Source organism: Condylura cristata, unplaced genomic scaffold, assembly GCF_000260355.1.
Source record: "Condylura cristata isolate star-nosed mole 26May11 unplaced genomic scaffold, ConCri1.0 scaffold00009, whole genome shotgun sequence".
In the NCBI taxonomy this organism is placed as follows: domain Eukaryota; kingdom Metazoa; phylum Chordata; class Mammalia; order Eulipotyphla; family Talpidae; genus Condylura; species Condylura cristata.
Window position 1 is genome coordinate 6,837,304 of NW_004567110.1, and position 27,649 is coordinate 6,864,952.

Below are 27,649 nucleotides of genomic sequence, written 5' to 3' on the forward strand. Positions count from 1 at the left end.
TGAGGGGAGCAGCGGGCGGGTCAGGAGAGGTCTGCCACGCCATGTGGTCACCTCCAGGGCAGGCGGGAATCGAACTCATGTGGAAGTGGCCTCAGCCTCTCAGTGCTGTGCTTTAACCTGCTGCGCCACCAGGGAGGGCCCTGTAAAAAATTTTTTTAATGCGCAAGTCTTCTACATAGCCGTCTGAGCAATATATGAATAGAAATTTGAACAGACCAAACTTCATAGCACTCAATCTCTTTGCTTCACCAATTGTTTCCACATTGGTGAATTTCATTGTTCTCTGAAAGATTCCATTCTTTCTTTGGACAACAGAGCTTCAGAAAATGGTCTGCTCTGTTTCTTTATTGTCTTGGGAGTCCATGGTAGGCTTTTGGCAGCATCCAAGTGGATGCAGTGAGGATGATTCATGTTGGTTGATGCTTTTGCTCTCTTCATGCCCTATCATGTGAAGAACACTTTTTCCCCTTCCTCTGCTGAGTGGAAGATGTATGTATACTGCTGAGGCCATTTATGATACACTAGGACAGTGTTCTCATGCTCGCGATATCTTGTAGATCGTCACTCAACAATTGTAGAGCAACACAGATGCATTCATTTGTAAAATGTTTGTTTCATGCAAGCAGAAGCAGATCTTGCTTCCTTTTCACCTTGACACCTCTGGGGAGTCCAATGTTTTTCAGTATAGACTGAAGTTATTTTATTTGTATTGGTGAAACCAGCCCATCATCTGAGAGAAGAAAATGCTGAGTATTCAGCATTCATCTATATTTTCCCCTTCTATAAAATGGCCATAACAATAGTACCTGCCCTTGAGTTATTTTCAGAATTCAGAAAGCAAATATGAGGTACCTTCCAGACTATGTGCCTAGAAGTGGTTGTAATTATCTTGTCAACCTACCTACAGCCCTGATCACAGACATCTTCACTGTCAATGTCTCCATCTTTCTTTGAGTTCATCTAGTGTAAGAATCTCAGCTGCCTCACAGATCCTGTGTCTGTCCATTCACTTTTCTCCCTTGCTCCCTCCCTTTGACCTCTTTTCCCTGACTCAAGTACCAAGCTGTTGCTGGCCATGTAGCGTCCATCTCTTTTTCTTTGTCCAGAAGTGCTAAGTCATTCTTGGATCTTTTCTTGCCTCCTCTAAGGCAGAAGTAACCCATTAGAAAGCACAGCTTGTCCCTTTTCTTCATCAAGCCTTACCTTGTGCCTATCATATCTCAGACAAATCCTGGAATTATGTTTTTACTGGCAAAATATCAGCACGGGCCGAGAGCCCCATTACCACAGGGGAGACATAGGGCACAGGAATGCAAGAAATTATCCCAGACAGTGCAACCACCCCACTGCCTCATCCCCTCTGGAGCTGACAGTAAAATTAAAGAGAATTACAGAAGGAAATAATTCATCAAAACCATGGCATATCTGTGCAACTATTTTTCATTATCATAGTTATACTGTATATAAAATGCTACTTCCTGCTTTCCAGTTTTAAATTATTTTGAAAGCATTTTCAATGTTTCTATTTAGATGTTACCATGAAGCCCTTTGTTTGTAGAGACTTTTATTCTTCGGTTATTGATTGTTTCATTGGTGTTTCCTACTCTTTTCATACCCACCAACCTTCCTTCCATCAATGTTCTTATTTCTCTTCCTCCACAGTCCCAAAAAGTTGGTGGTCTCTAAATTTTAGTCCCCATATCACCTGTCTTTACCTTTTATATCCTGGTGGGTGGCCTTTTCCACCCTTGATAGTTGAGTTGAGCTATGATAAATGTGCCTTCTTGGATTCCATCATCTTGCAAACCTCAGCTCTGTGCCCTTACATGGTCAGTGCTTCAATACCCAAGGCTTAGGAAGTCTGAAACTGAACTCATTTCTTTCTCTGTAGTTTACTTCTCTTGGTTAATAGATTAAACATTGTTGGAAGTCTTGGCATTGCTTCTGGCTCTCTTCCACACCTCCACAGAAAATTGAAAATGTTGTACAATCTCTGATCCTTCATCTACTTTTAGTTCCCAAATCACGTTTTAAGTCTTCAGTTGTCTTCCATGCATTGCAGTCCTCCCTGTATGCCTTACCATTGCTTATTCCCAAAGCACTGATCTAATGAATTCATTTATAGCTCCTTGGAGGCTATAGAATAAAATGCAGACTCCTTAGGACACACGATTTTTGCAATGTGGCTTTGCCGCCTATCTCAGCCCACTGCATCTGTGTGCCTCATACCACTGTGCAACATGTGAGCACATTAGCTACAATATCTCCCAAAGTCTTGAGTAGAAAAAGGAAGGCAACATGTTTCCAACTTACTAGTTCTCCTTACTAACTAAATAGGTCTCTAATATACCCCAGACAATCATTCTCCTATAAATCTGTTCCATTATATCTTTGAGTTAAAGCCAATCCCTCTTCCTAGAATGTTCATCCCCTTTCCATTTTCAGTATGTGAAATCCTACCCATCTGTTAGGTCAAGTTCAAACTCACCTGCCCTATAAAACATTCCCCCTTCCTCGTGCTTGTGTTCTCCATAGAGAGGGAGCACTTTCCATGGGCTATTCCAGTGGTGTTGTTCTGTCTGCTTCACATTTTAGAACATGCCTTCCATCAGGCCTGGGGCACCTCTTACTCACCTTCAAGTTCACAATGCCCGGACCATGCCTTGATGGCAATAGATGCTCAATTAATACTTATATGACATTTTGTAAATTAAAACAAATACTTATGTATTATGCCCTCATAAGGTTTTGATCAAGACCACAATAATTTCAACTACTTTTGACCAAATAGGTGATTCATAATCTGCACCAATAAAATATTGCACAGCCCTTTGTGGTAATCCAGGTCACAGTGAAACAGGACCCCTCAGGTCTACCCCTTTTTCCTTTGTTAAAATGGGGGGGTGGTCTTGAGAGTTTGTCTGAATGGAGAAAGTGAACTCTGGAAGTGAACTTGTCATTGCCTGCTTATTTCACTCACAGCCTCCTGCACAAAGACCTAAAACTCTTACCAAGTCAAGATATTAACGGATAGTTGAAAGCTTATTATCCATTTGAGACAAGGACCTAATTGGATTTATTAGGAAAAGGAGAGACAAAAGTGAAGAGTAACTCAGACATCAGTCTCTTTAAGGGCAGAGACAGCGCCTTGCTTATTACTGAATCCAACCTACACTCCGGGGAGTTCAAGCAGGTCTCGCATTTGTTGTGTCTTGGTGAATGGTCTGTGAATGGGCCAATGTGACATAAAAAGTCAATAAATGTGTTCAGTTGTTGCTTAGGGATTTTTAGAAATTCTTACCCTCTGCCCATACAGAAATTGTCTGTTCTTGTGACAGGAGAGAGAAGACAACCAGTTGCTACAAAAATGATGACAATGACATATAACAAGTTTGGAATAGATTTTAGAAATGATCACACCCAATATAAGAGTCACAGGCACATGGACTGGCTCACCTCCAGGGGCCGACATCCCATTTTCTATTGTGAGAGCTTGAGTAATTTACCTAAATTCTATCTACCTCAGTTTCCTTACCTATGAAATGGGAAATCTCTTTCCCATTTTGACCAGCTACTTGGAAAATTACAAGAGAAAACATATGTAAAGATCAAAGTACTGATAATGCAAGTTTTACTCTCTTCTCCCAACAGATAATCTGAACTTACCATCCAGAGTGATGTATTAGGACACAGATCTAAGGGAAATAGACTGAAGAGTTTCCTATAGAAGGCTGGAAGCTGGTTGAGCAGATAAACTAACAGGAGCCACTCGAATATGTCAGCCTTTGAGTGGCTCCGACTTACACTTTGAATAGCTGCTCCCAGTCCGGGCTGTTAGACGCTCTGAGCTATGAGTGGTGCCTTGCAGCAACAATGAGTCTACTACTAGAAGTACCCAGATATGTGCACGAAGGCTTTTCAGGGGAGGAGACACCTGAGCTGACATTTGTTAGAGGAGGAGCATTTACCTAGATGGAGGAGACTTAAGAAATGAGGAAGCGGTGTGCAGAGCCCAGAGGCACCAGAGAGCAAAGAAACTGGGCACAACAAATAGATAGCGAGGCTGGGACACATCTGGTACTGGCAAGAGATCAAAAATCTGTTACATGAAATCTTGTAGCTTTCTATTCAGAAAAAGAACATAATTTGAGGGAGTGGTGAGCAATGAAAGGACTTGCAGATAAAGAGTGGTGTGGTCATGTCTGTGCTTTAGGTATACTGGGTGGAGGGACCGCCTTGGTGGCCTAGGGGTTAAGTCTCAGTGCTATCACCCTGCAGCCCAAGTTCAATTCCCAGCCAGGGAGTGACCCACATGGCACGGCAGACCTCTCCTGTCCTGTCCCTGCACGACTCCCCTCAGCAGTGTGTTTAGGTCAGTTGGCCTGTTATGCTCCCCACTCTGTCTCTGGTGAATCCTCTTATTCCCTGCACCTCTGGCCTACACCCCAGTTCCTGTGTGCATAAATAAATCTTAAAAAAAAAATCTGGTAGAGAGTGATAGTGGGATGGGAACAGAAGAACTTTCAGAAAACTATTCCAACACTGTAGGGGAGAGCTAAGGCAGACCCAGGTTGGAAGGGAAAGCTGGCATGAGGGGAGCACCTGGAAGTAGAAGACAGACTTGGGACAAATGACGGTGTGACATGGGGACAGAGAAGGCAACAAAGTGGGACTGGATGTTTCTGGCTTAGGGAACGGTGTGGCTGGTTCCCCCCAACAAATAAGGGCTAGGAGCTGGGGGAAACTTAAGAAAATGAAGAGTTCCAGATGGGATCTACTGAATTTGAGGCCTGCCAAGCCGCCCCCTGGGGATGCTCGGCCAGCGTCTATGTAAGGAGACCCTCTGGCGCCCACGAAGGGGAGAGGGCACCCTGGCACTCCTATGGAACATGACGCCCGTCTTCTCTGTTTCCAGTACTTCGTCTTCACCGGCGTGTTGGCCATGGTGACGTGCGCGGTGTTCCTGCGCTTGAACTCTGTCCTCAAGCTGGCCGTGCTGCTGATCATGATCGCCATCTACGCGCTGCTGACCGAGACCCTCTATGCCGGGCTCTTCCTGCGCTACGACAACCTGAACCACAGTGGAGAGTGAGTACTGGCCACGGAGAGTCCAGTGTAGTGCAGCATTGCTGCGGGCGGTGGGCGGGAGGGCGCAAAGTCGGGAGGGACCCGATGATCCAGGGCAGGAATTATGGGTGTTGGGATGGTGGGTCTGGAGAGGTAGCATGAGCCTGAGGAGGTGAGAGTTTATTCCCTAAATCATATTTGGCGTTGTAAAGCAACATCACCCCAATAGGGGTTGGGGGGAAAGGGTGCAGCCTATACATTCTGAGTTTATTTTTATAATACATGTTCAACTTCCAGTGGGAAGAGGAACCAATGGGAATGGCTGAATATTCATATTCCTCAGCTTAGGCACCAGCTGCCTCACGGAGTAAAATCCCCATTTTACCAATTGGTCATTTATATGCATTACAGATAAATGAATCATGGCTTGGACTAACTCAGGCCTCCTCTGCCTGGTAATGCAGGATCCCTTCATCTCCCAGACTTACCGGTCTGATGGTGACTGGACAACCTCAGTCTTACTCAATGCAGACACTGCTTTGAGTGCTCTCTATGCTCCTTGCATTTTGAAATAATAGAAATACTAAAACCAACAATATATTGGCCTACATTCCTTAAAGAACAGAGGCTGGGGCTGAAACAGGCTAATGTGCTAATCCAAGAGAGGAAAGCACAGTGTGTGAAAGGGAAAGTGAATAAGGCAAGGAAGGAAGCCATGTTATGGTGCCTAAGTTGTGGAGAGATAACCAAGACATGAATATCTGCTCTCTAGCCCAATTCCTGTGTCTCTGGGTAGGTGGGGGGGGGGGGAGGCATGGTCCCAAGGGAGGAGGGGAAAGGAATTTTCTGGCTCTTTCCCTCATCTTTCTCCCATGAGTCCCAGTTAATTCTCTGGTCCAACTTCCTGGTGATGCCACTTGACCTTTCCCCTAGTCCGTAGGAAAACAAACCCCACTCCTGCCTGCCATGTGGAGCTTCATCTGAGCTAGAAGAGAGAGAAGCCAGACCCTGAATTTGAGACTGAGGAGGTGTAGGAGCAGAGCACACAGGGCTGTAGCTGAGACCAGAACTAAAACTAGCAAAACCTGTAAAGTGTTAAAACAGGGATGATGTAAAAGCAGCATTTAACAATCATGGTCATTAGTAGAGCAACGAAATTAAAAATTCAAACGGGCTGACTTATTTTGGGTCTTAAGAGGGAAATGGGAACTGATAGCTAAAGAAAAAGTTTGAGTCAGATGCCCAGTGGCCCAGATCTGAATGTGGTACTGAAATGTGAGTTCTCATCCTACTTCTGGCAGATGTCATCTGTGTGACCTTGGGCTACCTGTAAAAAAACAAGGGATTTAGATTGTGAATGATGCACGTATTGCAAAATAGAATGGATCTACAACTCACATTGTAAAGTGCTTAATTATCTGGAGTTATTTTCATAATATGTACTGAATGAAATCGTAGGTTATAAAACAGTATGAACCTATAATCCTAAATTTTGTAAATGGATTTTTCTATAGAGAAAAAGGAAATGACATTTATTTGACTCCAAAAATAGTAACCATTGTTTTGTCTGGGTGGTAGGCTTACAGACAATTTTTATTGGGTTCCAGATTCACTACAATTAGCATAAAATACTTCTGCAGTGATGATTCTCAAATTAAATATTCATTTGTATTATACATCAAAGAAGATGATCTCAACAACTGTTATAATCCTGAGATCTATATTTATTTTACATGTGTTTTCACCTAATCGTGTCCTTTTCTAGTAGTGTAAGAAAATGCTAGTATTAATTCAGGGACTTTATTAGTAAGAACAAATTATTTTAAAATATCCCTGTTTATTAAGTGTTTGCCACTGAATATCAAGCAAATATTGTGGTTTCTATATATTTCAAACATTGGTTTTCTTCGGAAGTTCTTCAAAGAAGAGTGGAAACAATAACCAAAAAACAAAGTCTCCTAAATTGAAATCACAATCCTTCTTGAACATTCTTTGCCCTGCCTGACTCACTTTGGGTGTTCTGCTGTTTCTACACAGGCCATATTTTTTTCCAACTGAAATACATCCTAAAGACTGAAAGACCACTCATAATTTTCTTTGATTTTTTTCTTCTAAATTTTATCTAATCATCTCTCTCAACTTTTTGGTCAACAGATTACAAAATCATTCAAGAGATTTATGCTTTCTCTTGAAAATATGTTTTTTAGTGATGACTTGCTAGACTTTAAAAGTCTTCCGCATCACACACACATACACACAGAAAGAGAATAAATATCAAAAGTGCTTGTCAGCTCAAGAGGTCAGGCTGTATTCACATGAAGTAACTATAGGACATTCCTGTTCAAACACAGCCATGTAATGAGTAATTTTTTTAAACACCATCACCAAGACAAGATCATGTACTAGGAGCCTTATGGGATGAACAGAGGGAGACAGAAGCCAGGCACTGTGCCTAGAATATTAACCAAGATTTACTCATTTAATCCTCACAGCTATGGAGGCAAATGCTATGAATTGAGAGTCAGATATTAAGTGGCTTGTCCAAGGTCAAACTGGTCAGTGGCAGAGCTGAGATTAGACTATGGGTCTATGTGAATCCTAAATTTATATTACTAATCTTTTTTAGGAGATCACAAACTTCTAGGGCCAAATAATTAAGTTATATGAAGGAAAGAGTGGCACTGAAATATGCCTACCCCACAAATCTAACACTATGGTGACTGTGGTGGATGATGGATGAATAGATGATGGGTGAATGGGATGATGGACACATGGATAGGATGATGGATGGATGATGGATGGTTGGAAGATAGATAGCTGATAAAAGGATAGATGAATTGTGGATGGATGGATGGATGGATGGATGGATGGATGGATGGATGGATGGATGGATGGATGATAGATGGATGAACCCCAGTGACTAAAATGCTGAGTGAGATGACAAGATATTATTCATGGACAAACCCTCTTCACTTCAGCCCTGCTGGTACACACATGAAATAGATCTAAATACCCTCCTGCTGATTCTGTGTACCTCAAGCTTTACATGTGACTAATTTATCATCGTTACACTAAAAACTATCAACTAGCTAAAGAAACAAGATATGTACCTCAAGCTTATAGATCCCATCCCACATTTTGTTCCTGAAGTTTTGTCATTTTTTAAGACTGCTCTCTTAAGTCAGCCCTGAACATGTGACCTGGGATCTTTTTCTTCCCATGATTCCCATAGCAACATGTCTTTTATGTAGAGATTATCATGAAATTATCTGTCTACTTGAGTCTTTCTTTTACTGGACCATTGTGAGGGTATAGATTATCTTCACTTCTGTATCCCAGAATGTGCCTGGCACATAACAGATGCTCAATAATCATGTTCTTTGCTAGGGCTGCAGAAGAGAAATATAATCATGAGTATCACCGATTATTAGCAGCTTATCTCTAAGGAAAAGCAGATGGACCTAGATTCACAAATCTGAATCTTGTCCCACCCCATAGAATTTCATAATTCCTTGGCTTCCATACACACGATACCATTCCCAAGGTAATGCATATGTCCATCCCTGAGTCCCTGGTGAGCTGAGCTGGCCCTGGCCCAGCAGAAGCTCAAAGGGTCTTTAAGCACAGACTCTGAGGAGAAGCTGATCTTGGTCCCTGGGTTCATTCTCCCATTGAAAATGCTCCCTCTGCTGCTTCTGTCATTCTCCAGTGAGAACAGAGAAGGGAAAGTTGAAGATCCCTTGAGGGAGCCATATTAATGCTCACTGTACTCTCCCTGCAAACTCTGAGTCGCAGCTAGGATGACTCCATTTTGATATTAAACCAGATCATCATTACCTGACCTGTGAGAGTTCTGAGCATCTGTGTGATGCTTGGGGGTGGAGGCAGTAATTTGGTGAAGAGCAGACTGAACCTGGATATTGGGGTAGTGAAGGTAATTTTGTTTTAGTCTTTGACTTAAGCGAAGATGATACTCATGAATGGATGGTGGATATTAATATTACCTGAATGGGTTTCATGGGGAAATTGAGCAGGTGGTGAGGGAATTGAGGGTCAGCCTCCCCAGGGTGATTTGTCTTAGAGGAGGATTTCTGCTTTAACCAGGGGACACTTCACCAAAGTAAAGAATTCGAAGCCCGATACTGTTTCTTCTAAACTCCTGAGTTATCTCATCTTGAGAGAGGCTTCATGCTAAGTCAGAATTTAAGATTGAAACATTTGGAGTCAAGCAAAGGATTCATGATAGAAGGTCATGTTGGTGTCTAAAAACACACTTGTCGGTGACCATCTGAAGCTGCCTCCAGCCCAGTCGCCTAGCAGGTCCAGGACTGGTCCAGCCAGCAATGCCACAAAGTATGCCCTTGGGGACCGTGGGTGAGGTGTTGGCGGTCCCTCCAAGAGGATATGACATAGAGAGTGCAAAGGCTTAACTAAAAGATGGAAGACTTGAAATAGCACAGCAGCAGTACCCAACTCAGAGAGTTGGTAGAAATTTTAAAAAATTGATGACAAAAGATCACAGAAGCAATATAAGAATCTAAGTGTGATGAATACCTGCCTCTTAAATAGGATGACAGGGAAAGAAGGAGAAAGGAGGAGTCCTTGTATTCCCATGGATTGAGCTGGAAAATGATAAAAGCTCCTTGAACTCCAGAATGTGGTGTGCAAACAGAAGACACTATTATTAATGAGTGTGCACTGTAGAGATGCTACATTCTAGACTCTTCTACCATGTCTAAATGACCTCATACCCTTGAGGGCCAACTGATTTCTGAACCCACCTGTGTGAAGACCCTGTCACAGAGTGAGTGGATGCCAAAAAATCATCCTTTCTTTTCTCTCCACACCTTTCTGAGGCTCCGTCTCCTCAGAGATCTCCTTGAAGCCCTCTCTAGGTGTCAGTAACCAGGCTGCCATTTGCCTTTCTTCTTCCGACAGAGATTTCCTGGGGACCAAGGAGGCGTCGCTGCTGCTGATGGCCATGTTTCTCCTTGCTGTGTTCTACCACGGACAGCAGGTACACTAGCGCTTTGCACTGCCTACTTTCTGTCACTGACACACACCCCCATGCTATAGAACTCAATAGAACTCCACGGCACTTGTCAGCAAATGACCACAGCTGCTTGCAGCACATTGTGATTAGCATAAATCACCTCCTAAATAAAGACCACCTGATAAAAGCCTAAGCTGGAGATGAGCTAACAGGATGACTTTCCTTTAGGGGTAACTCTTGCAAAGAGTGCTTTCGATGTGCGCCTCAGGCCAGCTGGGACCCCTCCTAAATCTGCTGCTGGCATAAAATCACTGCTGTTGGAGTTGCCTACTGTGCTAGGTCAATGGGAATGATTGGGGGCAGCTGCCAAGTAGGTTCTAAGCCCCCCTTGGTCCCAGGCACTTGGAGCCTTGGATATATTACTTATTTGGGTCTTGATCTCCTCCCCCCAAAGATAAGATGGCCACACCTAAATGGGGCACCACACTTAAATGGGGCACCACACTTAAATGGGGTGCCACACATAAATGGGGTGCCACATAAATGGGGCACCACCCATAAATGGGGTGCCTGCGAAGTATTTGTAGATCGTGTGGGCTGTGTGTTGCATCCTGCTTCACCTCCAAAGAGGGAGCACTGCCTCTGTGCCTGGTGCTCTTTAGACAAAAGGTCTCCCCACTGATTCTGCCTCCTCGTGAGCAAAACCCTCTCCTTGGCCCCACAGTTCCATCCTCTGGAGGAGAGAGGCACAGAGCTATCCATCAGGTACATGCCCTGTGGGACTAGTGCTGTTGTAGGTCTGAAGAACTGAGGGGAGGGGTTATTATTCTGCAAGGACAGCAGCTCCCCAGAGGGGTCACCCCACTCTCTAGAACCCCTGGACTTCTCCATGCAGACTCAGAGGCAACTGTGGGGAAGTTCACCACCTAGGGGCTTTCACTCCCCAGGGAAGCCAGGCTCTGCCCCCTCCCTGCCCAGCTCCAGATCCCAGCCCACCTTTGTTTAGTCTGGGTGCACTGCAAAAAAAAAAAGGTAGCCAGGAAAGAACAAAACAGGAAGACTGTCCGCCAGAGCAGAAATAGAAATATATCGCTGAGAAATCACCATGGCAACAAGGGAGGTAGCCACCCCAAGGAATCAGGGCTGAAACAGGCAAAACCCCAAGAACCTTCGAGATGCATTCATAAAGGCACTTGTAAAGGGGAGGGGAAGTGCAGGTAGGGTAGAACAGAAGCTTAGCCAGGGAAGAAAAAAGGAAAAAGTTAATGTGGGCCCAATTTTCACTACACACCTGTCCATTTACTCCTCTCGACAGCTAGAAGGGTGATTTTCATCCGTCCTGTGTTACAGATGAAGCAGCAGCGCTGCTCGGCCAGTTAGCAGCACAACCAGAATTCACACCCAGATCTGTCTCCAAGGCCCCCCCTTTCCACTTCTTTAGACAGCAAAGACAGAAAGGAACCAGGACATTCAAGCCAGCTATTTCCAGATTTCCAGGTCTCTCTTGAGTGTTTAGACAACTTGAGCAATGATGTCGTGTCTTCCACACCTTCCTGGCTTCTGCTTACAAGGGAGAAATCCTCAGTCTGACATGCAAGTAGCCACCCATCTGAGAGTTGGCTCTCAGGACTCTTCCCACAGGAAAACTCCCCTCCATCACACAGGTTGTGATGGCGAATCCCCAGAGATGCTGAGAGTGAGGCTCCGGATTTCATAACAAGGTTGACCCTGACTCCCCAGTCTCCTGCCAGTGGCCCTTCCTCGGCAGCTTTTCAGGCTCTGATACAATTCCTTCCATTCTTCCTTTGACCATGAAGCAGACCATCAGAGTAAGAATTTGTGTAAAGCCAGAGGGTGAAGCGCCTTGTGAGGGTCTGAGTGCTCAGGTGATGGCTGACATGTTGGCTGCTGGCGAACTCTGTAATCACATTATCACAGCCCACAGCTGTAGCTGTGGGTAGAGGCTCTCGGGTGGTGGCGATAATGCTTACATTCCACCCTGCCACGGGAAATGTGTGACCTTGGCAACTTACCGTGAGAATATAATTATATTTATTCCAGCGGTTTGCAAATTTTGAACTCTGGCTATTGTATTTGGAAATTAAACCTCTGAGAGCAAAGGAAATTGTTCTCCCAGAGCAGAGACTCAAGTCACTTGAGGTCCCAGAGCCAAGAAGGGAAGCCAGACAGACAGGAATCCAAATGCACTAAGTAGGACATTGTCTTTCCATCATGCGTGGCTGCCCCTGGGTGTGTTGGTCGGGGCTGGGGGGAATCAGGGGAGAGGGTCTTCACAGGGTTGTGTCACCCTGGTATCTTCTCTCTGTAGCACCTAGAAGATCCTGTCACCCCTAGCCAAGTCCATGCTCTGCTGCCTGCCTTCCCCTGTCACCCCGTGTGCCTCGGGCCCTCTATTTGGAACACAGGCTGAATACTGCTCCTTGCTGCCTGGGATAGCAGCAGCCTGCAGGCGCGTATGCGATTATACATCTTCAGAGTGACAGAGGCGGTTATGTAACTGAATAATTGGGGCGCTTCATCTTGCAAATATGGGAAATGATATGCCAAACACTTCCTCCTCCTCCTGGGCAGGTGCAGGTTCTGACACTGGGCAGGGACAGCAGACAGTCGGAGGTGATCGGAGTCTCCCCTTCAGGCTGGTTCCCTTGCACCCCCGGTTTTGGGCTTGCCAGGGCCTCTCCAGCTAGAGCAGCAGGAACGTGACCACCTGTGCACAGGACGGTGCTGGGTGAGGTCACATCTCTGGTCACAGTGGGTCAGGTTAAAACAGGCACCGGGTGGAGCTGTGTGGAAGGAAAGACTCATCTCACAGCCAAATTGTTTATATTTACTTACTGCTTTCTATTGAATGACTTTGTACCATAACATCAATTGCCAGCTATTCGCTATTGAGAATCCACTTATGGCTTTATGTTACTTTAAGGTCACTGCTAAAAGCCCAAACAGACCCTTCACATCTCATTCCTCCCAGCAGCCCCCTCTCCTCACTTCCCCTCCCTTCTGATAGCCACTAATGCGTCCTACAGTCCAAACGCATGTTTTTGTTTCATTCGGATCATCTGTTCTCTATGAGTTTGAGTCCCAGCCATGCCGCTGGGAGATGGGTGAGTTGGGGAGACTCAGTTCCCCCAAGTTCCCTTTCCTGTCTACAGAATGAACAGGATAATAGTTACCTAGAGAGACGTAGAAATGGCTGCATCAGGCATGCACAGTGTGGGACTGAGTTAGAGCTCAGAGCAAACCCTCCCCCCCCAAGGGCAAAGCCAGTCTTATGCGCTGCGTCAGTGGACCTTAAGGCAACCCACGTCACCTCATGCTGTCTACACGTCCTCGCCTGTGAAGTGTGGACGATGACCTGGCTGAGCTGTTGTGTTAGTAAATGAGCCATTGTGTATTGCAGGTGCTTAGACCGTGTCTGGGCTGAGGCCAGAGCTCACCAGGAAGAGCTGTCTCTCTGGGGACTCCATGCTCCCCGAATCCCCCTGAACACTCTTCTCATGCAGCCATGCCCTCGTGGCTTGCTCACGTCGGGGAAGAATGCACTTCCAACTCCATTGACATTTCCCAAGCAAATGCTGAAGTTTCGCTTTAGAAAGCACAGAGCCCCTGTGTTCCCAGTGCTCTGCCTTGCTCTCCACGTCTGCTCTGAGTACATCGTGTTGACATGACTGCTCTCCCTCCTTGTGCGCTGCCATCACCCTTTACCTGTCTCCCCAGAGAGACAGCTCTTCCTGGTGAGCTCTGGCCTCAGCCCAGACACGGTCTAAGCACCTGCCATACACAATGGCTCATTTACTAACACAACAGCTCAGCCAGGTCATCGTCCACACTTCACAGAGAGCAAAGCACAGCCTGAGCCTCCCTTGTCATCACGTGGCCAGTGGCCATGTAGTAGATCCTGGAGCGTGGGGACAAGGAAAGGGAAAGTTTCCTTCACACAGGTCTAGACAAGTGTGATGCCGGCACCCACGAGGCTCCTCTGTGGAGAGCAAGTCACTCTGCTCTCGCATCTCATTAAGGGTATGTCTCAGAAGCAGACTCCCCACTGCCTGCGCAAAATGGGACATGTTTTCTTTTTGTATTACTGAAAATCTTTGCTTCCGTCAGGTGCAACAATCCAGACCTCCCTCCTCATGTTTCTGAGTTAGGTTCAATTAGTTGAGAACATTCCCAAGGCAAAGAAATGAAAAACAATCTCCTATTCAATGAAGCACGCATGATTTTATTGAACTGTAATCATCGTGTAATGTTCTATTATTTTCAGTTGTACAATGTAATGATTTAATGTTTGTAAATATTGCTAAATGGTCTGTACAATAAGTCTAGTTAACAACCATCACCATAAATAGCTACAAAAATTTTCTCTGGCTGAGAACTTTTAAGATAGCCTCTGTTAGCAACTTATAAATAAGCAATGCAGTACTGCTAAATGTAGACATGGTGTAAACTGTATCGCCAGGAGACTTATTTTGTTTAACTGGAAGTTTGTACCTTTTGATTCCCTTCACCCATCTCACCCATCTACAGCTGCCAACTCTGAAGTAGATCATAGAGTATTTGTCTTTTTCTCTCTGACTTATTTCACTTAGCATAATGCCCTCAATGTTATACATGTCATTGCAAATGGCAGATTTTACTCCTTTTATAACTAATATTCTTGGGTGGCGGAGGTGTGCCAGCATATGGTGCCATGGTCATTAACTTAGTCTCATTAGTATCATATCTACATCTCCTCTTCTCTTCCCCAAAACTGTGATCTTCAGTGATACCAATGCAATTACTTATTTGCTTTATCTTCAAGTCTAGTAATACAACTCCCCTAGGCTGTACTCACTGTAAACAGTTTTAATATTTTTAAGATTTGTTTATTTACACATACAGAACTGGGGTACAGATGAGAGGTGCGCAAAGGCAGTGAGAGGATTCACCAGAGACAGAGTGGGGAGCAGAACGGGCAGATGGATGAAGCACACTGCTGAGGGGAGCAGCGGGCGAAACAGGAGAGATCTGCTGTGTCATGTGGGTCATGTCCCTGGCCGGGGATCAGACTTGTGTTGAGGTGGCTGCAGCTAGCTAGCTTCATAGTGCTATGCTTCAACCAGTTGCACCACCAGGGAGAGCCCAGCTTTAATATTCTTTTTGAACTTTTTATTCTTATGTACTTCTGTCTAAAATGTACCATCAAATCATTGTGTTCAGAGACACTTGGAATAGATTATCTCTGTGTGGTTATACGTGTAGGCGCATAGGTTGGTTTGTAGAGTATTTTTAAAATCTATCTACTTGTAAGAATTTAAATTCTATCCTTGTTTCTCCACCTTATCCTCTCCCTTTCTCTTCTTGTCTATAGCCATTTTTATGGTTTATACGTATATTTTTAAATGTGTGTGTGTGTGTGTTTGTATGTGTATGTGGGTATCTCTTAAATAATGGTGACATACGCACGCACCAGTATCCGTAAGCCCAGCAAAGTAAAAAGAAATATCCATTTCTTTTATAGTTATATACAATACCTTATTCAACCAACAAAATGAACACTTGGGGCCTTTCCAGCTTGAGCTATTATAAATCCTGCAGGATGAATAACCTACACCTCTCTCTTTTCAAAACTTTGCCACTCAATGGGGCTTTCAAATAAGACAAAGAAAGAAAGTAGCAGAATGTTTTAAGTACTGGGATTCGGGGAACTCTTGTTGTGTGTTTAAAGGGGAGCAATTGTTCATTTCAATCGCCAAAGACATCAATGACACTCCCAAAGCTGCAATAAAGCTGGTTCATCGCTTTCTTCAGAAAGGAAGCTGTCCCCATGCCAAAGCTAAAGGAACTGGATGGAGGGGCTAATGTGTGTTGAGTGCCAACTGTGACCGGGACCTTTATCTCTGACTTCCTATTCCAGGGCTCACTGGTGTTCACCCCACTTCAGGGATGAGGAAAGAGACATTCACCAGTCCCTGTTAGTCTTTACATGAAGGACCAGACTCTAAGCCATGTTTGTTTTACAACAAAATCACATTCCTTCCATTACTTGTTCATTTGTTTCTTCCTCCTACCTAGTGATTACGAACTCCGACACTGGAATTGGGTTTGGAGTGAAGGTTAAATCCTGGCTTCTCCACCAAGAAGTGTGTCTCTGGTCAAGTTACATAACTGTGCTTGCTTTTATTTTCTTACCCGTAAAATAAGGCTAGCTAATAACCTCTTCCTTTAGACTGTGTGGACGAAGCAGTTAATACAGGTCCACTGCTAAGAACAATGCCCAGCACATAATAAACACGTGAAAGTGACAGCTGGCTCTATCATTGGAACTTATTTATTGAGTCAACAAATACTGCTTGCACATCTGCCTTGTGCTGACAGGTCGCTGTGTGGTAAGGGTGCCATGCTGCACAAGTCAAGGGATCCTTGGCCACACAGCACCTGCAATCTGGTAGAGGACATAGGCATGGCCCGGTAACCACACACACAACTATGATATGAAGTCACAGGAGGGGGAGGAGCACAGTCCTGTGAAGTCTGATCTCTCAGGTCAGGAGAACGGCCTCCGGAATGCCCTCAGCAGACGGGTGCCTGGGAAGCCTTCCCCCCTCCTCCGTGTGTGCCCCTGAATCCCACCCCAGGAGAGTTTAACCTGTTTCTTCTCTCTCCTTGACTCGAACTGCAGCTGGAGTACACAGCCCGCCTGGACTTCCTTTGGCGAGTCCAAGCCAAAGAGGAGATCAACGAGATGAAGGAGCTGCGGGAACACAATGAGAACATGCTGCGGAACATCTTGCCCAGCCACGTGGCCCGCCACTTCCTGGAGAAGGACCGGGACAATGAGGTGAGGCTCGCCTCGGGTAAGAAGGGTGCAGTGGGCGGCCGACAGTTGGACACTTTGATCCTAAGCTCCCGAGAGAGTCCACTGGCCTCTGTGAACAGGTCGGAGACCATGTGTACCCAGCCCCGGTGCCCGGCAGCCCGAACTGCACAGCTCTGACTTTGCACACAACCTCCCCAATCTCGGGCTCTTCCTCTATAAAATGGATAAGAATAAGATCTTTGGAAGGCTGAGCTGGAAGTTTAATGTTCTGTTTATGTGCATGCATACATTTAAACATGGGCATATAAATGTATATAAATGTGTATATAGTTGCATATACAAAGAAGGGGATTTCATATATTCTATATGACATATATGTATATACACACATAAAGCCACTTCTTCGTATATACCCAGAAGAATTTATTTATTTTTAAAATTAATTTATATTTTATATCATTGTTCATTTTTGTACAATTTTTGCTTCCTCCTCTCAGGTGTGATCCCCATAAAATTCCCACCACCAACTCACCCGTGCATCATCACCATAGTCTCTTGTGCTCTTCCCACCCCCTTTTATGATCCCTTTCCCTCCCCTTCTCCTGCAGAATGTCTCAGATTTATAGCTGCCTGTTAATTTTGTTTTTGTATTTATTATTTTTTTCCTGATCCCTTATTTGGTTTCCCTATGCTCCTCCTATATGTAAAACCATCTGATATTTTTCTTTTTCCTTCTAGCTTCTTTCAATAAGCATAATCCCTTCTAGCCCCATCCATGTTGCTGCAAATGGTATGAGTTTGTCTTTTTGATTGCAGAGTAGTATTGTATATATATAACACATCTTCTTGATCCAGTCATCTGTTATATCCAAAGAATTCAAGGCAGACTCTCAGTGAGTTATATGTGTACCCATATTTACAGAAGCATTATTCACAGTACCAAAAGATGAAAGCAACCCAAATGAATGGATGGACAAAATATAGTATAAACAGCAGTGGAATATTATACAGTCCTTAAAAGGAGTACTCTGATACATTCTAAACATGGCTGATTCTTGGGGACATCATGTATGCTGGTCATCATGGTCAATCTTTCTTTGAGGACATGACATTTGAATGAAGACCTGAATGACCTGGTAGGGTCCTAATAAGGTTATTGTTCCCATGCAGACAGATGTAAGAATCAGACAGTCCTGGCAGGTGAAGACTGGACTATGGCTTCCAGTGCAAAGAGGAGACCGAGGTTTTCCTCAGCAACTAGGGGTGGGAGCTGTGTGGACTCTGAATCCTCCATAAGCCCAAACCTGTACAACCAGCCAGAGGAGCTTTTCTGCATTCATCAATCCCGCCCCAGTTTGCAAAGAAAGTGTCTTGATGTCTCTGATTCCGAAATAGCAAGAAACAGATGACAAACTCAGCAGTTGAGTAGAGTGAGTTAAATGGAGGAAGAGCTGTAAAGCTGTGTCAGGGGCTGGAACGCTTAGGTGTGCCTTCTCCCGCTTTGCTGACCTGCCTGGGCTACACCAGGGACCTCACACTCATCCTGGCACCCAGTTTGGAGCTGCCGATCGGGGTCCTGGGAAGGAGAACAGGTGGGGAAGAAGGGGATTGAGGTCAGGATACTTATTCCTTGGTTCCCTTACCTGGGACATCTGAGGCTGGCTGTGTCCACAGAAACTGACAGCTTTGTCAAGGCCGTGTGGCCCCCAATGTCTAGCCAGTCCAGTCCTTTGGGGATTTTCCTGTTCCCGTAAGCCCATGATGTAACAGCTGTGCTACTACTAGCCCTGGATTCTTGAGGGATCTCAGAGGTCCCTACAATTTGCCCTCAGCGTCCGAATTAAGCCTTTTGTAAATTACCTCCCTTGAATCACCCTAATGTGTCCAACATTTGCTATTGGGGATAAAATGATTCCCGATAATTGGGGATAAAAAAGGGACAATCACCTTCATGAGGTCACAGCCTTGGTAATCTATGTCCATCCCAAGACCAAGGTACAGTTACAAGGAGCACTGGGGGCCTGACAGAGAAGGGAGCTGCCATCAGGAGCCGTCCACGTAGAAAACACACCACTTCAGCCACAGCAATGTAGGGGAGCAAAGTGACGTCACCAGGAAATCAGGGGCAAAACTGGAGCCGAAGTCCCCCTTCTACATAGAAGCCCAGGAACGTGAGGAGAACTCACCTCACTTACCCAGAGTCACGGGCTGTATCTGCCCTCTCTCCCCACTTCCCAGGGTCTTGCCTTGTCAGCCCAGAAAAGGATTTCTCATATCTCCCTGTATAGGGTAAGGGGGGGGACTCAGCTCTCTCACCCCCCCCACCTCATCTTCCCCGCATCGGTGGAGGAAGCACATTCAGTGGCCATTGTGCTGAAGGCTTGTGAGAGGTGTTGCTCTTCAAACTGGACCCTGCCCCCCAAGATCCCTAACCTTGCAGTCACCCCTTACCTGTATCTTCTGGACAAGTAGTAAGACCTCTGCTCAGATCCCTCCACACTTAAAGCTCGAGACTGACCATGAATCTGATACTGTCTTTCTCAAAGCTGAGACATGAAGATCGAGGAGGCAAGTTCAAGTGTGAGGGGTGAGGAAGAGAACCCTGACTCCTCTAATCCTGCCTCTTCTGCCTGACTGTGTGATCCAAGACGATGACTTGCCTCCTTCCTGTCTCATCTGCCTACTGCAACTAAGTCACCATTCCTACTTCACAGGATCATTGCCAGGATTAAACAACAGAAGCCATATCAAAGCACTTGATGAGATTTAATAGTTTCTACAAAGGCTGGGGATTCCTGAACTCAACATTTTGGAACATTTGCCTTGAACCAGACCTTGTGTGGGGTGGGGTCCAAGAATTATTAATTGAAGGACTTGAGGGACTAGGTGGGCGCATGGAGTCTTGTAAAGGAACAGGTGGACTTGAGCACTGGTGGAGCAGCAGGGACGAGTGTGGAGCTGCTCAGGGGCTGCGACCGCACCCGGCTCACCTGGAACACAACCTCTGAGAGGAGGAAGGCTTATGAAGACAGTGGCTTCGACTACGGGAGGACAGAAGGCAGAATTAGCTGGTTAGGGAGGCTACCTAAGAAAGGCATGCCTCACCAGAGAGCAGGCTGCAGAAATGGAAGCCTGAACTATGAAACAACAGCCGTGTGCCAGAGGCAGCCTGGAGATAAGGACTCGGTACAAGTAATTTACTTAAAAAGCAGCACAGATAAGCAGAAACTGGGGAGGGAGGCGGCGGGGCGCGCTCAGCCCATCCATGATGAGGTGGTTCCCTTTATGAGATTGCAGCTTAATCTCACTGGAAATTTTGGGGAAATGGTGCAGAAAACGTACTGCAAATTATTTGACCCAAGGGCGACGGGCTGGGACTGTACACCAATTCCCATCACTGACTGCTGAGAGCCAGCATGAGGGGCATCAATGTCCTGGCGCTTTCAGCCCCGGCTCACATGAGGGCGGGGTGCCCTCTAGCGGCCAGAAAACGCCATGCAAGGACAGCGGGCGCGGGGGGGGGAGGGGGCGGAGTTTGGATGCTTCAACAGGTGCTACCGAACATGTTATTGCAGGGGTTAGGTGAGGTGAGGACAGGAATATATGAATGCACATCATCACTGTGTTTGAGCTTTATCCTGATGGCCATGGTGGAGGATTCTAGGAATGGGAGAGTTTTCATCAATATTGGGTCTTTAAAGCATCCCTGTTGCTTCCAGGTGGAGCAAACTTAGAATCAGGGAATCCAGTAAGACGCCAAGGAGGAAATGAGGAAGGACCAGATTTATGGGGGGAAAAATCAATAGTGGGAGAGCCCAAAAAAACATTTTCAGGAAGCAGAACAAAATGGTAGGTTTTGGCGATTTATTGGTGTGGGTTTTATGATGAAGACAGAGTAAGGTGACTCGGAGGGTGTCTGACTTGGATGGCGTGGCTGCTGACTGAGCTGGAAACGAACAGGCGGCGAGCGCCGGCTTGGTGGAGGGAAGAGGCTCTCCGGCAGGTGCTGAGGGAAATCCAACATGAGCCTGGGTTGGAGGCAGGATTTAGGGACCATGATGCGTTCGTTGGTAAAGAAGGGGAGCAAACAGGAGGACGTGGGGGAACTTCGAGGCAGGCAGGGGGTCCGGGACAGAAGCTCCACAATCACCAGCCTTAAGGTGGGTGACAAGCAGGGGGAAGGGCATCCACCGGAGACCCAGCCTTGAAGCTAAGAGACCCCGTCTCAGGAGTGGGGGCTGCACCCCGCATGCGGCCTGTGAGACACGGGAATGAGATTCACCCACTTGGCCACAGACGGACCCGCCCCAGACACCTGCATCTCAGCCTGAGACAGGAAGCACAAGCGAGCTGGGCAGCCAGCAGGAAGAACACCCGTTTGAGAGTTTGGATGAAGATAACGAGAAAATGCCCGGTAGCCACAGTTCAGGACCCAAGTCACTTTCGACTTTTTCTTATAGAAGACACTTCCTTGAGGGGGAGGAGAGAAGAATGTGGAGAAGAGAAGAATGAAAGGTGAGAGGAAAGAATCACTGTTGCTGAAGACGGTAGAAGGAAGTCAAGAGATCAGGGAGGGCGTGGACCTCCAGCAGGGGAAAGAAAGCATCCATCAGAACACTCGTCTGGCATCGACGCCAATGTTGCCTGGCTTTAAAGCAAAGGGAACAGACATAAAGATGAGTGTGGGGGCGTGGGGAGTGTTGGGGGGTGGCAGAGGCTACACAGAGCCCCATCTTCTCAGGGAGGTTAGAGGAAGGGCATCCGCTGAGGGGAATGTAGTCGAGAGACAGGAGAGGGCTTGGACTAGCCGGCGAGAGGAAGACAACAAAGCTGACCAAGAACCAACAGAGCACCCTGAGTTTTCAGCAATGACTCTGCTGTGTGTGACGAGATGGTGTCAGCACCCCTGTCTTCTCTGGGGGACGCCTGTGTGTATTGTAAACCCCCAGAGCTGATGTTTCTTTCCGTGTGCCCCAGTGCCTGAGTCAAGGGAGGTGCCCACTTCCCAGAGCCAGACCAGGCGGCCTCCCCACTGAGGGTGCACTGTGCAGACCCTGGTTGAGCTAGAAGCCGGTCATGAGGTCATGTGCATCCTTTGCTCCTTTGTCTCTCTTCCCAAACCTTAGATTCCCGCTCTCATGATCTGAGTTCACCAATGCAGAGCAAGTTCACAAAACCCTAAACTTGACAAAAGCCAAACCCAAAGCCTCTCCCTCTCTCTTCTCTTCACCTCCTTCTCCCTCCCCCTCCCCTCTCTCTCCCTCTCTGTCTCTCTGTCTCTGTCTCTCTCTCCCTGTCTTTCCCTCTCTGTGTCTCTCTGTCTCTGTCTCTCTCCCTGTCTCTCCCTCTCTGTCTCTTTCTCTGTTTCTGTGTCTCTCCCTGTCTCTCCCTCTCTCTGTCTCTCTCCCCCTCCCTCCTTCTCCTGCTCTACCTCCCCATGACCTCAGGTGTGCTGTGACTTCCAGGTCCTGTAAGTAATAAGTCTCCGTATCCCCCAAGCTTCCTCATGGTTATGGCCGAAGGGCGCCTCGCGTCCAGGGCGCACCCCAGGACAGCTGCTCAGCGTCGGTAGGCGTAGCCCGTGGCGCAGGGGCGCGTGCACGCAGGGGCGCGTCCTGTGTGCGGAGCGCGGGCCTCACCTGTGTGCTGTCTGTTCTGTCCCCGTGCGTCTCTGCCCAGGAGCTGTACTCTCAGTCCTACGATGCTGTCGGGGTGATGTTCGCCTCCATCCCAGGCTTTGCAGACTTTTACTCCCAGACCGAGATGAATAACCAAGGAGTGGAGTGCCTGCGCCTGCTGAATGAGATCATTGCTGACTTCGACGAGGTAAAGCACAGCCCAGAAATCGACCGTCGCGAGTGAGCGGCGTGGATGTCACAGATTAATGTTCTGCGCAGCAGTAACCGTTTTTTGTACAACGTTCCCGCTGCCTTGCAAACCCAAGCATGTCAGCGTAGTGGGAGGCCTGCAGGTTCACATGGGATAAATGCTGCGCTGCTCCACATGGGGCCAGACTGGAAGCCCAGGTGAGTCAGTCACCTACCCGGTGCCTGGCAGCCAGGGCCCGAAGCGGGGCTCGCAGGGAGCTCAGTGCAGACGGCGCCCCAGGGGCGGAGTCTCCACCGAGCGTTTGGTCGGAGATTTAAACACGAGTAAACACACACCCCAGACAGGACTTTCTTTTTCCAGGTTGGAAAATCATAAAATACATAAGGGGAGAGGAACACCCGGGCTGTGCTTCATCTCTGTTAGACTTGGCGTGAAAGGGCTGTGTCCTCCCCATCCCCAGCTGGGAGTGGGCCCCAGGGTGCGTTCACTTACAGCTGCCCCGAAGGGCAGTGAGGGCCTCATGGGGAAAACGCTAGGAAGATGATGCTGAAGTCTAGCCTCCTTACCTGACCGCTCCAGGGAGCTCAGGAGTGTCAGCGGTACCTGCACTTGCTTCCTGAGGCAAGGTCAGTCTGTGGGCTTCTCTGGAGACTGGGGTGCCTCAACTTCAAGGCTCTCCTCACAAGAGGGCCCCCACCAGGGAGCGTCCTGTGTGTGCGGACCCCAGGCCTCGCCTGTGTGCTGTGGGTCCCACTGACCCTTTCTCCAGAAAGGGTGCGGCAAGGCACTGCCCCCTTGTGGGAACTCCCAGAAGGGATCTAAGAGGGGCACGCCCAGTGCCTGGCCATCACCCACCAGCATCCTCTCCCTCGGGCCCCACGTCCCTCTAGGCCCCACGTCCCTCTAGCTGCCCAGCGCTGTGGCAGCCTGCTTGTGCCGGCTCTCAGAACAGTGCCCTCTCACGGCGGTGCTGCCCAAGTCTTGCTTTATGATTTCTCACCTTCACGGCTCCAGTCATCTCCCAACTGCTCCCCTCAAACCTCTCACCATCAGCAACCACCGAAAGCAGTAGTTTGTCACACCCCATTGAAGCCCAAAACCCGTCAGTGGTGCCCCTTTGCCCTCTCTTCCCGCACCCTCTCAGCCTTCCCTGCCACTTGATGCCACCTGCTGCCAGCCCCCTGGCAGGTACCCAGTCCTTCCAGCCCACCTGGCTGCTTCCACTCTGCTCTTTGCCAGTCTCGCCCACCTGGCCCCCTCTTCCTCAACTCCAGGACCAGTGGAAAACCTAGTACTCGCTTTAAATCACCGGCACTTGTGAAACCTCTTCCAATCCTTCCTCTACCAGGTAAACGTGGGCACTCTGGTTTCAGTGGAAATCATACATTCTGAAAACTCTTCCATCAGGCTCTCTCTGAGCCTAAAACCCTCCCGTGTAAATATCTGCCTCCCCTGTGGCCCCTGGTCCTGGGACAGGAACCCAGAATTGCCTTACTCATCACCAGCAGGTGCTCAGTAAGTGTGTGTGTTGATGGCTCAGAAGCCTGATTCTCAGAGAGAAACCCAGTAGCCGCCCGATGCAGGCCAGTCCGAGGCAGCGCCTGGCTGGGAGCCAGGGACCCGTGTGGGGCACCCCAGGCCGCTGGAGGAATCGTCCCAGGACCACTAACGCCTTTGTCCGGGTCTGTTCCAGCTGCTCGGAGAGGACCGATTTCAAGATATTGAAAAGATCAAGACCATCGGTAGCACCTACATGGCCGTGTCCGGCCTGTCCCCTGAAAAGCAGGTAATGAACTTCTGGACCCCGTCCCGGCCATGGCAGGGACCTCACTAGGTAGGCGACGGGGCCTGGGCTGGCCGGTGAACAGGGTGTCCTGGCTGCGTGATGTCCGCTGCTCCTGGCTCCATGGAGCCCTGGCGGAAGTGGTGATCCCTTTGGTACCGACAGCTCCTGGCTTCACCCTGAGCCTCAGTTGTCACTTGATGAACAACGCCCAGACTAGCAAATCCCCTGAGAGCAGTGGGTGGGGTTACTCGATGATGCGGGGCTCACACACCTGGCTCCCCCTCGGGCTGCGTGGGCACACTGACTGGCGTTCTCTATCACCCTTGCCCCAGCAATGTGAAGACAAGTGGGACCACCTGTGCGCCCTGGCCGACTTCTCCCTTGCCCTGACCGAAAGCATCCAGGAGATCAACAAGCACTCCTTCAACAACTTCGAACTCCGCATCGGTGAGTAGCAGCCGGAGGCCTGGCCAGAGGGGGCCCCTCGCTCCAGCAGCCACCCCGCATCCTGGCATCAAGCCAGGGAAGCTTCTCGTGCAAGGCACAGCAGACTGACGCGACTTGCACGGGCAGGGACAGGTCAGCTCAGGCTTTCTCCTGCATGTCCTCTCGCTCCAGACACTGGCAGCAGCGAAGGGCTCTGGCCTGTGTGCCGAAGGGCACATGAACACTCGACCCTAATTACCTCTCTTCCAACTCATTTGTCACGTAAACCACCACGCAGGGCCCTGCTTAGCCCTGCTAAGTCATGAGTGCCTGACTGAGCCATCGTTTCATTCTGCTGTCTCTATCACCCGAGAGGGCAGGAAACATAGTGCAAGGTCTGGGACAGGCAGTGGCTACTCACAGGACCACCCAGCTGCCTGTCTGTGAGCCAAGATGCCCCTTGCAGAAGGTGGCCCCACGGGAGTCCTCGCTCTGTGAGCATCAACCCTCCATAACTTGAAGGATGTGACAGTCTCCTTGGCAACTCTACTGAGGCTACTAAAACTCTGGTCCACGTCCTCATTCATATAGGGGTAACCCATAGGTGCTAAGGGTCCTATGGGTTAGCGCAGTAGGTAGCTCATCAGTCTCAATATAGGGGTAACCCCAGGCCCAGCGCAGGGGCGTGACTGCTGAGATGGCACAGCCCATGTCCCGTGGCATTCTGGCTGCAGAGCAGAACTTGTGCTGTGCCGCCCCACCCCCCACCCCCCACCCCACTTCAGAGCCCCTGGCTGATGTGCCTTTCACCTTATGTGGTTGTACTGAGCAGCTCTCGAGGAAAAAAACATCAAGAAATACCCACATAGGACTTGTCAGATGTAAGGAGTGCTCCGTGCCTTTGTTCAGCGAGTGAAAGATGTTCAGGTTTATCTTTGGTGGATGGGATGTTCCGCTGAATGTACGTGTCCTTTCTGAAATCACAGACTGCACAGCTGAGCCAGGACTAAGAAGCAGGATGTTAAGCCTGCCGAGAGGAATTCTGCACCAATTCCGGGCCTGTTGCTGATGCGCAGGCCAGCCAGGGCTAGTGAGAGGCCATCGTTCCAGGAGAGAGCCCTCATTGCGCCAAGGAGGAGCATTGACGCTCTCAAAGGCACCTATTAGGAGGACATGACAGTCTGAGCAGAGAGAAGGGTGAGGGCAAAAGCACAGAGCTGGGGAAGGGCAGCTGGCTGGCCAGTCCTCGCACAGTGCAGCGTCAGGGAGAGCTTGGTGAATGAGGCTGGTACATCAGGCCACTGCCGGGTCTGAAACGCCCTTGACCGTGGGCCTGTGGAGCCCGGGCTTTCGCCTCAAGGCAGAGGAGCTGTAGCAGGTGTGAGAGAAGGTTGTGACTTGATCACAGGTGCCTGAGATGATCCTTCCCACCTGGCAGCAGTGGGAAGGATGCGCTCAAGGGGAGACAAGGAGCCCCCTTAAAAGGGCATCGCATGGACCAAGGAAATGATACTAAGGCCTAGACTGAAATAGAGGAGGCAAACGTCTGCCCACACTCCCGGAGCAGGTACCCAGGGCCCAGCTCCTGTTCTGGGGCCTGTCCATTCCCGCGCTGAGATGACCGCATCCCTGCAAGAATGAGCCTTCTCTCCAGCACCCCCTGGCGGGCACGGGCATGCCAGTAGCTGTAGGGCCCCTCTCAGCCTCTCCTTATTTCCACTCACCTAAGGGAAAAGTGAGGGAGGTCCCGGTAAGCTAAGGAACTGGCCTAGGACACACCTCTAACGAGAGGTGGGTCCCCGGAGAGGGGCTCCCTCCTCCGTGAGCTCCCCTCCTCTCACCTCTTGCTCCTCTGACCCACTCACAGGCATCAGCCACGGCTCGGTGGTAGCTGGGGTGATCGGCGCTAAAAAGCCCCAGTATGACATCTGGGGCAAAACCGTGAACCTGGCGAGCCGCATGGACAGCACAGGCGTGAGCGGCAGGATCCAAGTCCCGGAGGAGACCTATCTCATCCTGAAAGACCAGGGCTTTGCCTTTGACTTCCGAGGGGAGATTTACGTGAAGGGCATCAGCGAGCAAGAAGGGAAAATCAAAACGTACTTTCTGCTGGGAAGAGTCCAGCCCAACCCGTTCATCCTGCCGCCCAGGCGGCTGCCCGGGCAGTACTCGCTGGCCGCGGTGGTGCTGGGCCTGGTCCAGTCCCTCAACAGGCAGCGGCAGAAGCAGCTGCTCAACGAGAACAACAACACAGGCATCATCAAAGGCCACTACAGCAGGCGGACTTTGCTGACGCCCAGCGGCTCGGAGCCCCCCGCCCACACCGAAGGCCCCGACAAGGCCGACTTGCCATGAAAGCATTTTCTTTGTGTTCCCTTTTTTTGTATTTCTTTTATATATAAAATAAATATACTAATAAAAGGTTTAATTTTTTTTAGAACAAGCATGGTTTCGTTGGTCTTTGCATGCATGAGATCAAAGACACGATTTGAGGCGCTCCTCAATCGTCAAGGACCATCTTTTTTGTTTCTTAAACTTTTATTTACTTATGCATACAAGAACTGGGGTACAGGCCAGGGCTGAGGGGGTGACAGGATTCACCAGACACAGAGTGGGGAGCAGAACAGGCTGACTGACAAAGAACACTGCTGAGGGGAGCAGCGGGCAGGTCAGGAGAGGTCACCTCCCTGGCCTGGAATCAAACTCGAAGCAGATAGCTTCGTAGTGC

At 48.4% G+C, this 27,649-nt stretch overlaps 1 protein-coding gene across 2 annotated transcripts in view; it reads left to right on the forward strand.

Moving 5' to 3' along the window:
- The window catches only part of ADCY8 (adenylate cyclase 8 (brain)), a 157,334-nt gene extending 129,970 nt beyond the window's left edge, over window positions 1–27,364 (forward strand). Inside the window, exons 12-18 of one of the 2 annotated variants that reach the window (XM_004679589.1) lie at window positions 4,916–5,088; window positions 10,006–10,084; window positions 16,743–16,901; window positions 22,560–22,706; window positions 24,403–24,495; window positions 24,828–24,942; window positions 26,789–27,364. In XM_004679589.1, coding sequence (XP_004679646.1) covers window positions 4,916–5,088; window positions 10,006–10,084; window positions 16,743–16,901; window positions 22,560–22,706; window positions 24,403–24,495; window positions 24,828–24,942; window positions 26,789–27,276 — 1,254 coding nt within the window. In that variant the 3' untranslated portion in view covers window positions 27,277–27,364. The remainder of the gene's footprint in view (window positions 1–4,915; window positions 5,089–10,005; window positions 10,085–16,742; window positions 16,902–22,559; window positions 22,707–24,402; window positions 24,496–24,827; window positions 24,943–26,788) is intronic. The other variant, XM_004679590.2, reaches the window with a different exon arrangement.
- Window positions 27,365–27,649: the final 285 nt, after the last annotated feature.